This window comes from Myxocyprinus asiaticus, chromosome 4 (genome assembly GCF_019703515.2).
Source record: "Myxocyprinus asiaticus isolate MX2 ecotype Aquarium Trade chromosome 4, UBuf_Myxa_2, whole genome shotgun sequence".
Classification (NCBI taxonomy): Eukaryota; Metazoa; Chordata; class Actinopteri; order Cypriniformes; family Catostomidae; genus Myxocyprinus; species Myxocyprinus asiaticus.
The window spans coordinates 14,459,883-14,473,972 of record NC_059347.1 but is presented as its reverse complement, the minus strand read 5'-3'; the positions used below and the strand labels follow the sequence as shown (position 1 = coordinate 14,473,972).

Genomic DNA, 14,090 nt, shown 5'->3' with positions numbered 1-14,090 from the left:
ATAAGGTTGTCTTGGTGACAAACTGGTCGCGGACATTCAAGCCGCTTTGTGAGATCATCCGCCCCCTTTATAAAATCCCTTCAGCACTGACGTCAATGCATGTCGAGCGCCAGAACATCATTTCTCATGCCGAGCATCAGAGTGGAATGCGCTCTCATTTCACAGACATGTAGAGCCCTCATCTGGGAACGGAGAAATGTGCACGAGCCCTTGGCACACATATGCCCCTTTTGCAATTTATCGTTGGCGTTAGAAACATATTCACACCCCGACACTTGAATTGCTTTGTAACAGAGCAGGTGAAGGTACCCAAATCATTCACACACCCTTTATTTATTCCGTAGTTGCAGTAGCAAACTATGGTCATGGCCGCCCAAGACCAAAAGCCGTCGCAGCGGGCTCCGGTTCGCGTCGGATTTTATGATATTGAGCGCACGTTGGGAAAAGGCAATTTTGCAGTTGTCAAGCTCGCGAGACATCGTATCACGAAATCAGAGGTGAGTAAACACACAATTTAGTATTTGCAGTGTGCGCGCGCTTGTATGCAATCGAAACAACTTACATGTGTACTTTTATCCTAGATAACAAAAAACGGAAATTCTTTTTTAGATATTTCCTTAGGCTATTTATACGTTATATTTTGTATAGGCGATATAATATTTTCAGCATAAGTAGCTTATGCGTATTTTCACAGTGGAAACGGTCACCTTTGATCTCTAGGGCATTGTGGTAACTGCACTATTACTATTTCGGATGTTCCAGTTGTTGTCTAGCTGGCTGGATGAATTCTACTTTAAATTTGTGCACTGCGTTTATGTGGTGTGTTTTATAATTGACACTATGCTCTTGTGTCCCTTTCATTAGAATAGATTTTTAGTAGTCTATTAGATTATTGCTAAATCTATGAAAAGATTCACTTTTCTGGCAAAGAGCATGGGCTACAGTCAAAATCAGGTTAGATAAAACCCAACTAGTACTTTAATTCTTCACTCAGAAGTGAGAGTGTAACAACTGTATATTAAGAAAGGCATTGAATATTTTTTTAAGTGCTTTCAGGTATGACATTTGACAAGGATAAGCATGTGTCCATTGTTTTTATTCTGTTTTGCAATATGCAAAAAAAAATACTTTTTAAACCTATGTACAATAGGAAAAAAAAAATATATATATATATATATACTGTATATATTAGCCTATTTTAAGATTTACACATTTTAATTTCATAACAAAATTACATCAAATTCAATTGTGTCACTTTTAACTAAATTAAATTATTAAAACGTAAAAACTTTTTATTTTGTTAAAGATTACTCAATTCAATTTGAAAGAATTGTGTTATGAAATTCATTGAAATGTGTAAATGTTAAAAATATATATATATTTTTTCATGTAGCCTACTTTATACACAAGACTATATAAAAGTGGTCTTAAAGGAATATTCCTGGTTCAATAAATGTTAATCTCAATCGACAGCAATTGTGGCATAATGTTGATTACCACAAAAATTATTTTTGACTCTGACCTCATTTTCTTTAAATAAGTCAGGCACTTACAATGGAAGTCAGTGGGGCCAATCCGTAAATATTAAAATACTCAGTTTCAAACGTGTAGTTACTAGACATAAACAATGTGTTAAATGTGAAACACGTTAAATGTGTTAAATATGTTATAAACGCTTACTAATATTATCTGTGTAAAGTTATATACCATTTTACAACTTTGATGTAACACAGTAAACCCTGAAACCCTAAAACAACCTTAAAAATTATGAAATAATACACAATAATATAAAGAGTTTCAGCTGAAGAATTAATGTAAGTGCTTTTAGAAAATTATAAGCTTCACATTTCTGCCTTTTAACCCACCAAAAATTGGCCCCAATCATTTCCATTGTATGTGCCTCACTGTAACCTCCATTTATGCTTTTTCTTTTTCTTTTTTTTTCTTTTTTTTAAGAAAAGAAGGGACAAGTCGAAATTGTTTTTGTGGTTTCAACATTATGTCGAATGAGCTTAAATTGTATTGAACCTGGAATACTCCTTTAAGCAACCAATATGTTTAGAATTATTTTTGTGCATCTAAATGCTTGCATGAATGACACAAACCTTTATTTTTCTGGCAACTGAGAATTTGCTTTATACATTAGCAGCTTTAAATTGCAGATAACAAAAACCCACTGTTTCTAATATTTACATCTGCTGAATTACAGGTGGCCATTAAGATCATAGACAAGACTCAGCTAGATGCTGTGAACTTGGAGAAGATCTATAGAGAAGTGGAAATCATGAAGCTGCTGGACCATCCTCACATCATCAAGCTTTACCAGGTACTGCATGATCACCATTGACTGTATTTACTGAATTCCCTGCTACCAGAATCTTCTTTTCCTCCTAATTAAACAGTACTAAACATGTAGAAATGTTTATTTGCTGAAAATGGCCTATGTACTCATAATAAATGTATGATAACCCATTAACTACCTGTCAGTTTTTATTTGTCATAATGACCTGCAGATATTTTCCTGTAAGACTTATGTGTTTCCATAGAATAAGGTCTTTTTGAGCCAGACCCCAACCCAGCTGTTTTGGCTGGATGCTTTATAGGGTTAGCCGTGTTATGTTATGTAAGATTTTTAGGTCACACCGGCCTGGATGCTTGCAGTATCAACAGCTGCCTGCGCTATTACACAACACAAAAGCAGCATCAGCAGCAGTGCTCCAAATATGACTTTCACTAAGGGCATCAGTCATATTGTGATTAGCCTGTCTGACATCATATATAGAGCAGCAGGCTTTCTGAAATCTGCCTACCATTTCTTTGGCTAAGTGAATTGGGAATTTCTGAAACCATCGAAAGCTACTAAATGTCATAATTTTATGTCATTTTACCATGTGTATCATGATATTTACTTTAAATAATCCCATGGTACCATACTACTATGGTAGTGCATGACTAGAAACTCATGGTACCTTGTCCAAAAAAGTAAACATGGTAGTACTATGCAACATGTTTGTTAGTGTGCACAGAACTATGAAATAAAACCTTCTTAGAGCTAGGACAGCTATCGAAAGAAAGATGGCTTACTGAAATGTAACACCTATGCCTGTAAAATAATAGTCATAACATATTATTGACTAAGTGTGAATCACTTGGCACAGTCAAGATGTTGGTTTTTTCTTCACCTCATAGAAAAGGGATGTAGAATTGTTTTCTCACTTAAAGGTTTAAGTTGCATGTGTGCATTGTGGTAGATGGAAACACTATCAGTCTCTTGTGCTTTCAAGTTTTTTGTGCTGGTTATTTGTGATTTTAATTGCATTGTTATCCATTGCCTGAATCTGAGCTAATTGTCACAAGTCACATCTCTTCTCATTCAATAGGTCATGGAGACCAAAAACATGCTCTATCTGGTCACAGAGTATGCCAGAAATGGAGAGATATTTGGTGAGTGTGTCCAATTCCCTTAATTTTACACATTGTTCCTTGCAAAAGTTCCCATTTCATTTTGATCCGTACTGACCCCCCACCCCCCACTTGCACCCCAAACCCAACACACACTGCTACTCACAGAATTTAAAGTATTGCATGTGTAGCGAAGGCATGCCTACAGTGGATTGACATGGTTTTACCACTTTTTTGTGTATAACATCCATATGTGCAATGATTCACACACTTAAAACCATATGGATGAGCTAAGCAGAAGCTGTTTTTTTTTTTTTACTTATTATGTGTCACCTGTAATGGAAAAGTTACGTGACCAAGGAAACAATTATTTCACCCGTAACAAACTGTAAAATACGTTGTGAAGATTACATCCTTTCAGATTCACATGTATATATGTAAAATGTGTGTATGCAGTGCCGACCTTACCTATTAAGCAACATAAGCGGCTGCACAGGGCCCCCGCGACCACCAGGGAGCCCCCTACTATGGGTTCAGTATAGCCTAATAATTATTTGCATTTAGTGTAAATAGCACTGACCACACAGCCTGTATGCACACTAATAGTCTGATGGAACCTAAACTAGTAAAAATATAATTATATTGTTAAAGAAAAGGATGAAAACATATAGACATAAGTATGTAAATTCCACTCATGATTTGCCAAGAGCTGACGTTGTGCCATTACTACTACATCTGGCAGTCTATGCAAGCGACCCGGGTTCAGTTTAGCCTTTTGCCAATTTCTCTCTTCTCCCCATATCCATTCCAGTTAAGCAAAGACATACAGTTACTAAATGCTGTCAGCCATCGGAGAGTCTTTTTATTTAAAATAATGAACATGAAAGGTGTAAATAAAGTGTCCAAGGGGAGTGTGATATAACTGGAAGTAAACACGGTGTCCTCATCATGATCAAGGAGGTTTGGCAGTGCAGAGAAGGGTTTGGTTTAGGTAGGGTGGGGGCCGGGACGCGTGCCTTTCATCTCACAGGCAGGCAGAGAGCGTGGGTCATAACGGCAGCGCAGTTACCCATTTCCTGAACCTGAAGAGACCGTTGACTTTACCGTTGACTGCTCTGTATGTAAAAGCAGCACTGACGAGGTCAGATGCATTTCGTCCCGCTGCCAGAAATGTATTTAAGCTCCTTTACAATACTTATACTACTACATAAACTGAATGCTGTTAGATTATTTAGAATACACTACAATACACTGCTGTAAAAATAGTATCTGCCACGAAGTACACTAGGCTGCAAGTAGCATGTGCCACTATTTACAGTAAGTGTAAATAGCATCTACCTTACCTTAATTTCTTTTTCAACCATCTGGGTTCCAGAAGTATTTTCCCCATTAATTTCTTCGATAGACTTTTAATAAAATCGTTCATAAAAGAGTTGTGAGCCATGAAACAATCCAACCAGCTCCGAGGTGAATCACAACATCACAACATTTGTTTTGAGGCAATAAAGTATTTGAAAATTGGACAAAAAGACAAAGGTACAAGGCTGTGTACTTACCGTCTTTCATGAGGGCACAAACTACAATCCCATGAAGCATTGCGAAGGATGTAATTGAATAAAAAACTATAGGAATATATAAAACTATTGATTTTAGGCTGTTGATTATAAGTATAGAAACAATATATTTTAAGTTTATTGCAAAATATTCCAATATGTACAAATATATAAGTAGTTTAAGTGAAGGGAGACCGACTCGATTACATCATTCACAGTGCATCATGGAAGCGCGCCGTCACTCCGAACCACATTTTGCGGGTATCGTTGGATGCGGTTCTCTGATTGGTGGATCTTTCTCTGCTGTACAATGGGTAATGTAGTTGTTTACCATGAATTCTGCAATCAAACACGATACAATGAAGTTGAGATAACGCGGACGGATGGCTTCAACGGAAGCATATACCACTGATGAACAACCACGTAGCTCACATTAGGTCTGTCTTTAAAGGTTTATAATTTATCGTTGAAAATCAATTAGTCTATGGGATAAATGAATGGGATTTTTCCTTCTGGAACCAGACTGTTGCGTTCTATAATGAATTGAATTGACCCTTCGCTAAGCTCCACCTTAAAAGCGCTTCTGGCCAATCCTGTCTTAGCAATTGCCGCCATTACTCTGACACACGTTTGCTATTTTACAATGACAGCCCATGGAAGTAATGTGCATTTGAGTACTATTAAGCAGGATTTTATCAAAATAATCCAAAAACTGTAAAACAAGTTGTTGCCGGGTCATTTGTAATAGTGACACAGAAAGGATACCTGCATATTTCTTTTTTCAAAATAATCTTTAATAAATCAGGAGAAGAGCATGTTATGAATTAAACTGTGTCAGCCCTCATTCCCAAATGAACATATAACATCTGCAATCACACCTACATTTGCTCCAAGGTAAATGAATGCTAATAACTGAATGTTAATTAATTTATGTATTGATTCAAGTCATAGTAAAAGCTATAGTAAATAAACAGTTCACAACATCAAAATGAGTGTGTTATGAGACGTTGTAAACAGCTCTGGTCAATTACGCTAATGTTATTAGATGTGTAATTGCTATTAAATGAAGTTTTTCTCTTTTCAAGTGACTGTAATAATTTGCCTTGATTCTGATTCACAGTCTCCACAGTTTTTAATAAAATTTCTGTGTAATTTAACAATTTATTTTACAAAAAATATGCACTACAATTTCACTCTTCATACCAGCCCACTTTAAAATATTATCCACTTCGTTTTATGAGAATATTTTGCCAAAAACCACGTTGTTCACGGCAATCTCCCATTCATTCCAATGGGGAGTTCTGCAGAGCTTGTCAAAGCGAGCAACATTAGTAAAGGGAGGCGGAGCTTAACAAAGAGTCAATTGCAATAGACCTTTTTCACACTCCATGTTTTGTAACGTGGAAGTAAACGTTTGCAGGGTAAACTTTGACAGAGGTGAATGGGAGTGAATGGGAGATCACAGCAAATATTATTTTCACTTACCTGGGCCGTTGCCCAGGGGCCCCTAAACCCAAAGGGTCCCAAGCTCTAAATCAATGATTTATTTATTTTAAGATATCTATTATAAATCCACGTAAATGTCAGCCTTATGTGAAATACCATTTGTTCGGCTGAATGCATGCTGGACGACTCGAGTGTGCGCTCAAGGAATCTGCATCTCACAGGTGCAGCATGTTTATTTGAAGGACTACAAAGAACAGCGTCTGATTTACAAAATGCTTCCAAACACAAAGATAAGGTGCAGTTTACCCTGGCTGTGTACAAAGCTGATGGTTTAAATTCATATAAGCGACAGAATTCGTGCAACAGTATGGATGACTTTAAAATGTTTAAGTCCTGCATGAATTTATTGTTTAATGATAAACCGAAAGATGCCTTAAAACCCTAAATATGTACACGGTATCCTTTAGTAATATTTGGTTAACCACGAGAGTTCATGAACGGTTATTCTGTTATTTGTCGGGAGTCAGGTCTCAGGAATAAAAAACGTTTATTGTCATAATTGATGCGTTAAACACAAACTCAGATTAGCAGGGAATAAAGTGTACAGTGAGCTATGAGCCTAAATACCTGAAAAGTGCAACAAATGGTGAAACAGAATACAGGTTTCTTGAGATGCGTTTATAATTATTGGAGTTCTTTTTAAATTAACAGTGTCTAAAAAATCTGACGGTCCTACACAACGAATTGTAAAACAGGTATCTTGAGATGTGTTTATAAATATTAAAGTTCTTTTAAACTTAACACAATGTCTAAAAAAAATCGATGGTCCTGCGCTGTACGATGAAAAAAGTGAATTGTGGCACAACGATCAAAGACATCCGTCCAGTGCATGTTTACATGCCCTCAAAAAACAATTGAAAAACAGCACAGATGCACATGTAAGCGGCCCGTAACCCTATAGCCTACTTGAAAATCTGACCCGAAACTGGCCCAAAACCTGTAGGTTTGTCAGGTACTATTGAACTCAGATCGGGTTGAAGACCTTAATCGTGCAGAATAACCAAAAAGTGATTTTGGTATTTGAATACCATGCACATCCCTATTAATAATGCATGATTTTGGAACGGATCATAATTAAAAAGTAGGCTACATATAATTGGCCGGAAGACACTGCTCCAAAGTTTTCTTCCGTCAATTTGAAAAATTCAGCCAAATTTGTCAAGTGTCCTGTACCACATAAAGGTGAATGTAGTCAGGTCATGGGGGGCCTCTGTGGTGTACTGGCCCATGGGCCTCTCAGTTCTTAATCCGTCCTTGATAGTGGTGAACCGTCAGCTTTGCGGAAGAAAAATCTTAAATGATTATGATCGGAGATGACTAAAATGCTTGGTGAAGTCACATTGTTAAAAAATCGGCAGTAGAACTTACGGCTATGCTTAATAGTGAAAGTAAGAGCATTTCCACATGCACAATACGATGAGAACTTACAGGATTTGGACTAAACAGCTGTGTGGCCACAAGAAAGCCACTTGTTAGTGAGGTTAATCGGAAAAAAAAACAACTTCAATTTGCTAGGGAGCATAAAGATTGGACTGTGGGGCATTGGAAAAAAGTCATGTGGTCTGATGAGTCCAGATTTACCCTATTCCAAAGCAATGGTTGTGTCAGGGTAAGAAGGGAAGTGCATGAAGTGATGCACCCGTCATGCAACTGACATGCATAGTGCAAACTGTACAAGCCTCTGGAGGCAGTGTTATGATCTGGGCTTGCTTCAATTGGTCAGGTCTAGGCTCAGCAACGTTAATGCGGCAATAAAATGAAGTCAGCTGACTACCTGAATGTATTGAATGACCAAGTTATCCCATCAATGGCTTTTTTCTTCCCTGACAGCATGGGCATATTCCAGGATGACAATGCCAAGATTCATCGGGCTCAAATTGTGAAAGAGTTGTTCAGGGAGCAGGAGGAATCATTTTCACATATGAGTTCTGACCTTAACCCCATTGAAAGTCTTTGGGATGTGCTGGAGAAGACTTTACAGAGTGGTTCAACTTCCCTATTATCAATACAAGATCTCAGCCAAAAAATAATGCAAATCTGGATAGAAATAAATGTTGTGATGTTGCATAAGGTTGTCAAAACAATGCCACGACGAATGCGTGCCGTAATCAAAGCTAGAGGCGGTCCAATGAAATATTAGAGTATACAACTTTTTGTCTGGCCAGGCAGTGTATATGTAAAGAATAATTGAGGACGGACCATTGAATTATTGAAAAATAATGCACACCCGAGGTTATTTTTCAATAATTCAACGGGCCGGAATAAATTATTCCGCTTATACCACGGTTACCACATCTTAATACATCGTTAAGGGTTTTATCTCAATACATTTTCTGGTTTTCGTCCCTAAAACGCACTTGTGAGTGGAACTACTTTCCTGTAATACAGTCCGAGCCTTCATTGCTAGTTTGAAAACATCACTTTAGAACTAGCAACAAAGGACTGCGAGGCTTGCGCTGCTTTCCTGGAGCATTTACTGGAGTAACAAAGTAGTGTGTTTGTGTGTGGGAGAAAGAGTTTGTGAGTGAGTTTGTATTTGAGGGATCGAAAGAGAGAAGCTCAGAAATTGAGAGAGATCACATGTGGGATTACCTTTTTTTGTTGCAGCTCTCGTCAGAAGTAACATTGCTCCAAGTTTAAGCACTTCTCAGCTGCAGCGAGGGTTGCCATATTTCCGATGTAAATCTTAACAACTGTTTTCAACCCTACAGAGATGCCTGACATAACGGCTCTATTTCTCACACTCGAGTAAGTGTGTGTGTATATGTATGTGTATGTGTGTCCACGTGTGTGGGAGTGTGTAAAGAGAGGGGGAGGGGGAGCGCAAGGGTGTTTCCCACAGATATTTCAGATAATATAGAAACTGTTGTATTGATCAAGTGTATCTAGCTTTGATACAGCTCAAGCCTTCGTTGCTAGTTTGAAAACGTCACATTAGAATTAGCAATGGAGGATGCGCTGCTTTTCTTCATTGGAGTAACCATGTGTCTGTGTGTGTGTGTGGGTTTGGGTGGTTTATGAGGACATTTGTTAGGTTATAAACTGGTAATTACAAGGGTATTATGCTATATATGTGGTTTATGAGGACATTTCTAGTGAACATACTAAACATACTAAAAGTTTTTTTGAAAATGTAAAAATGCAGAAAAGTTTTTGTGAGGATTAGGTTTAGGGGTAGGGTTAGGGTTAGGGGATAGAATCTATAGTTCATACAGTATAAAAATCATTATGTCTATGGAGAGTCCTCATAAGAATAGCTGCACCAACACGTGTGTGTGTGTGTGTGTGTGTGTGTGTGCATGCGCATTGTATGTATGTGTGCGTGTGTAAGTGCAGGTGAGACAAGGGAGCTTTTCAACCGAAATTGAAATAAATGTAGGATATAATTGACATTGTTTGTCATTCTTATCCGATGTACTTAACCAGTGTCTTTGTTTTAATTGGTTATTTTGTTGTGGTAGCCTGTAGGGCTCTTTGAAATAACTGAAATAATTTGGTGAAGTGATATGGAACCGTTATGCGGCAAGACCTGGAACTACTTCATAGCCGTGCGTTTACATGAAAAATAATTGCACACCTTAGAATGTCCGTCAACCAATCAGAATCAAGCATTCAACAGACCCGTGGTGTAAGTAAAGAATAATGCACAGTCAGCCGGTTGTTATCACAAAGTAAACCCTGACAGGGTGATCAGGGTGACTTTGCGATAACAACCAGCAGACTGTACATTGTCCCGCTTATTACATGGCTACTAACCAAATAAATGGACATAAAAGATTAGTTATAAATAGCTGAAAAGCTGAATTCCACAGTTTGCTTCGGAGTTCTTTTGCTGTTTACTTTGTAAATAATGACCATCTGACTCATTATGCATCTTATTACAAAACTACTTGCCAAATAAATAAATAAATGCACATAAAACATTGATTTGAGTTGAAATTATTTTATTAGCTTTCTTGTAAAGATCGCACAGTGATCTGAGAAGCAGGAAAGATGACTTGCAATACCCAGATGAGTGGTCTGATATATCTTAATCCCTGGATGTGCGGTTGTCCTTCAGAGATATCAGACCGCTAGATGGCACCATTGACCAATCAGAATAGAGTATTCCAGAGTGCTGTGTAATATGTATTACATGTACAGTATATGTGTATTTCATAAATATATATGTCTCTACTCTAAACCGTTGAAATATTAATAATATAAATGTTGGCTGATATTATCATTTAAATGCTTTTTTACTTTAGTACAAAAAAACTCAAAATGTGTAACTCAAAATGTCTAAACTCTTTTCATTGTCTGAATGGCACTGTAAGAGCTGCAGTTGTACATCAATGTGGTATGATATGATCAATATTGTGGTAGAATAACATTTAAGGATTTGTTCTGCTAAAATGATAATTGATGGTTCAATCCCAAGTATGTGTGACCAATGAGCTGGACAGTTGCAGAGATCATAATACTGCTCTATCCCCATTTTAAGATACACTGATCAGCCACAACATTAAAACCACTGATAGGTGAAGTGAATAACATTTATCTCATTACAATGGCACCTGTCAAGGGGTGGGATATACTAGGCATCAAGTGAACAGTCAGTTCTTGAATTTCATGTGTTGGAAGCAGGAAAAATGGGCAAGCGTAAGGATCTGAGCAACTTTGACAAGGGCCAAATTGTGATGGCTAGGTCAGAGCATCTCCAAAATGGCAGGTTTTGTGGGGTGTTCCCTGTATGCAGTGGTTAGTGCATACCAAAAGTGGTCCAAGGAAGGACAATCGGTAAACAGGTGACAGGGTCATGAGTGCCCTAGGCTCACTGATGCGCGTGGGGAGCGAAAGCTAGCCTGTCTGATCCGATCCCACAGAAGAGCTACTGTAGCTCAAATTGCTGAAAAACATAATGCTAGCCATGATAGAAAGATGTCAGAACACACAGTGCATTGCAGCTTGATGCGTATGGGGCTACATAGCCGCAGACCGTTCAGAGTGCCCATGCTGTCCCCTGTCCACCGCCGAAAGCACCTACAATGGGCACGTGAACGTCAGAACTGGACCATGGAGCAATGGAAGAAGGTGGCCTGGTCTGATGAATCACGTTTTCTTTTAGATCATGTGGATGGCTGGGTGCGTGTGCATCATTTACATGGAGAAGAGATGGCAACAGGATGCACTATGGGAAGAAGGCAGGCCAACAGAGGAAGTGTGATGCTCTGGGCAATGTTCTGCTGGGAAACCTTGGGTCCTGGCATTCATGTGGATGTTACTTTGACACATACCACCTACCTAAAGATTGTTGCAGACCACGTACACCCCATCATGGCAATGGTATTCCCTGATGGCTGTGGCCTCTTCCAGCAGGATAATGCGCCCTGCCACACTGCAAAAATTGTTCAGGAGCAGCATGACAAAGAGTTCAAGGTGTTGATTTGGCCTCCAAATTCCCCAGATCTCAGTCCAACTGAGCATCTATGGGATGTGCTGGACCAATAAGTCCGATCCATGGAGGCCCCACCTCGTAACTTACAGGACTTAAAGGATCTGCTGCTAACGTCTTGGTGCAGATACCACAGGACACCTTCAGAGGCCTTGTGGAGTCCATGCCTCGACGGGTCAGAGCTGTTTTGCAGCACGATGGTGACCTACACGATATTAGTCCGGTGGTTTTAATGTTATGGCTGATTGGTCTATAATATACAGTAAATGTTTTAAATGCTTAATAATATAAAGCTTTTAAAATGATATTTAATCATGCACCACAGCACTTAGTCCTATTTTGCTGTATAAAATTAGTTAATGCAAGTTGGTTTGACTGTAAAGTGCAATATGAAAAGACTAATTTATGATTTATGCGTTAATTTGCTTTCCCAGAATGTCCCTGTATGCTATGTGAGATTGAAGTTTATTGTTTGTTTGTTTTTTTTGGTGCTGGATTAGGTCATCTCTTCTAAAGGTATTATTGTAGAACATCAAGTGATTCATCTGCCTCTATCAAAGACATTTTTCAGAAATTATGCAATGCTTTTCAGATGTTCTGAATCTTGTATTGGCTTGTAACTGGGAAAAGGCCAATGACCTTCAAGTTACTTAATCACAGTTCTTCTTACCTGAAATTCTACAGAAGTGTAGTGATTAACATTCATTCATTCATTCAATCAATCACTTAATACAAATGTATATATTTTTGTGAAAAGTGAATGTGGCCGTTTGTTAGGCTCCCGGTTACTTGTGCGTCATATTTTTATTTTCCATATCTCAAAAGTTTTCTAATGTGAGGTGTGCTTCTTAATCATATTTTCGGTCTTTATTCTGGATGTTGGTGGAAAAATTGCAATGTGCGATTTTTGTTGCAGGTTCTAAATATCTTTATCAACATTATCATGAGATGCATTAGATGCTTATTTTCCTTAGTACCTGCTGGGTGCAAATTACATTTTGTCATATACTCAATCCATAGGGATGTGAAGCCATCTGTCAACTGAATATCGAACCATCCCGCTCGTGCTGCACCACACCGCTTCACAGCGCATTCGTATGCACAGCGCATCCTTTGAAGTCTCCTACATGTCCCTAACACATGGGCTGTATGACGCATGCATGCATACGCATGCAACTGCAATCACCATGCCCTCTACAACTGATTAACTGCTGTTTTATCAGCACTCGGCTCTCATCTGAACTAGGCATGGCTGACAGTCAGGTTCTTTTGTGAATGGATGGTCGGCTGATGATAACAGATTGGCCTTTTCATGCCATGATTTGGAGGGACTGAATATATGCTGCTTACTTATGTTGTTTTTGTTGGATTTGATTTATGAAAAGCTGGTGGATGCCTATTCATGGCACTCTGTCATAGTAATAGGTATTAAGAAAACACCTGTGATGCATGGAAGTGGACGTGAATACTGTGTCCTTTAAGCCCCTTTAATAGGCTAAGAATGAATGAATCTCCTGTGTTATGAAGATGAATAGAATGTTAATTGTAATCACTCAAGTATCATCGAACCACAGCTTAAAACATATTTCTTTGGCTGCTGTTTATATTAAAGTGGTCATGTCATGGATTTAAATGTTTTTCATTTTCTTCCTTGAGGTCCACTTATTATGTTAGTAAAGTTTTGTAGTACAAAAAAAACAGTCATAATATAGTATCAAATGACCTTTTCTATCCTGTGTTTAGCCCTCGGTCTGAAACGCTCTGTTTAACCCATAGTACAGCTTTAAGAAACACCCACTGTTCTGATTGGCTAGCATCTTTGTAGAGTGAACGTCCTTCCACCATTAAACATGTGGAACTGTATTTTCCAAAAATGAAAGAATAAAAACATACAAGCGATTTACAAAATCCACTAAAAGCACTCACACCAGACAATCATTGTCATATGTGTCCCAATATATGTGAACCACACAATCAAATTACAACAGCTGTTTGACTGAACAACTGAAAACTGAACAAAGTCGAAACACTGTTGCTTCCCAATACTTATATTATTTGGCATACAAGATTTGGTGATAAAATAATGCTATGTAAAGTTGACAACAGTGAAAATAGTCAAGACTAACACAAGCCGTGAATGTGAAAGATTAATAAATCTGTATTCAGCTGTAAAGCGATTTATAAGAGACGGTGCA

The 14,090-nt window shown here is 38.1% G+C and overlaps 1 protein-coding gene across 2 annotated transcripts in view; it reads left to right on the top strand.

Moving 5' to 3' along the window:
• Positions 1 to 167: 167 nt before the first annotated feature.
• The window catches only part of LOC127439846 (serine/threonine-protein kinase SIK2-like), a 68,487-nt gene continuing 54,564 nt past the window's right edge, over positions 168 to 14,090 (top strand). The window contains exons 1-3 of one of the 2 annotated variants that reach the window (XM_051696095.1): positions 168 to 497; positions 2,210 to 2,326; positions 3,381 to 3,444. In XM_051696095.1, the coding sequence (XP_051552055.1) occupies positions 360 to 497; positions 2,210 to 2,326; positions 3,381 to 3,444 (319 nt within the window). In that variant the 5' untranslated portion in view covers positions 168 to 359. Of the gene's footprint in view, positions 498 to 2,209; positions 2,327 to 3,380; positions 3,445 to 14,090 lie in introns of those variants that run through there. The other variant, XM_051696096.1, reaches the window with a different exon arrangement.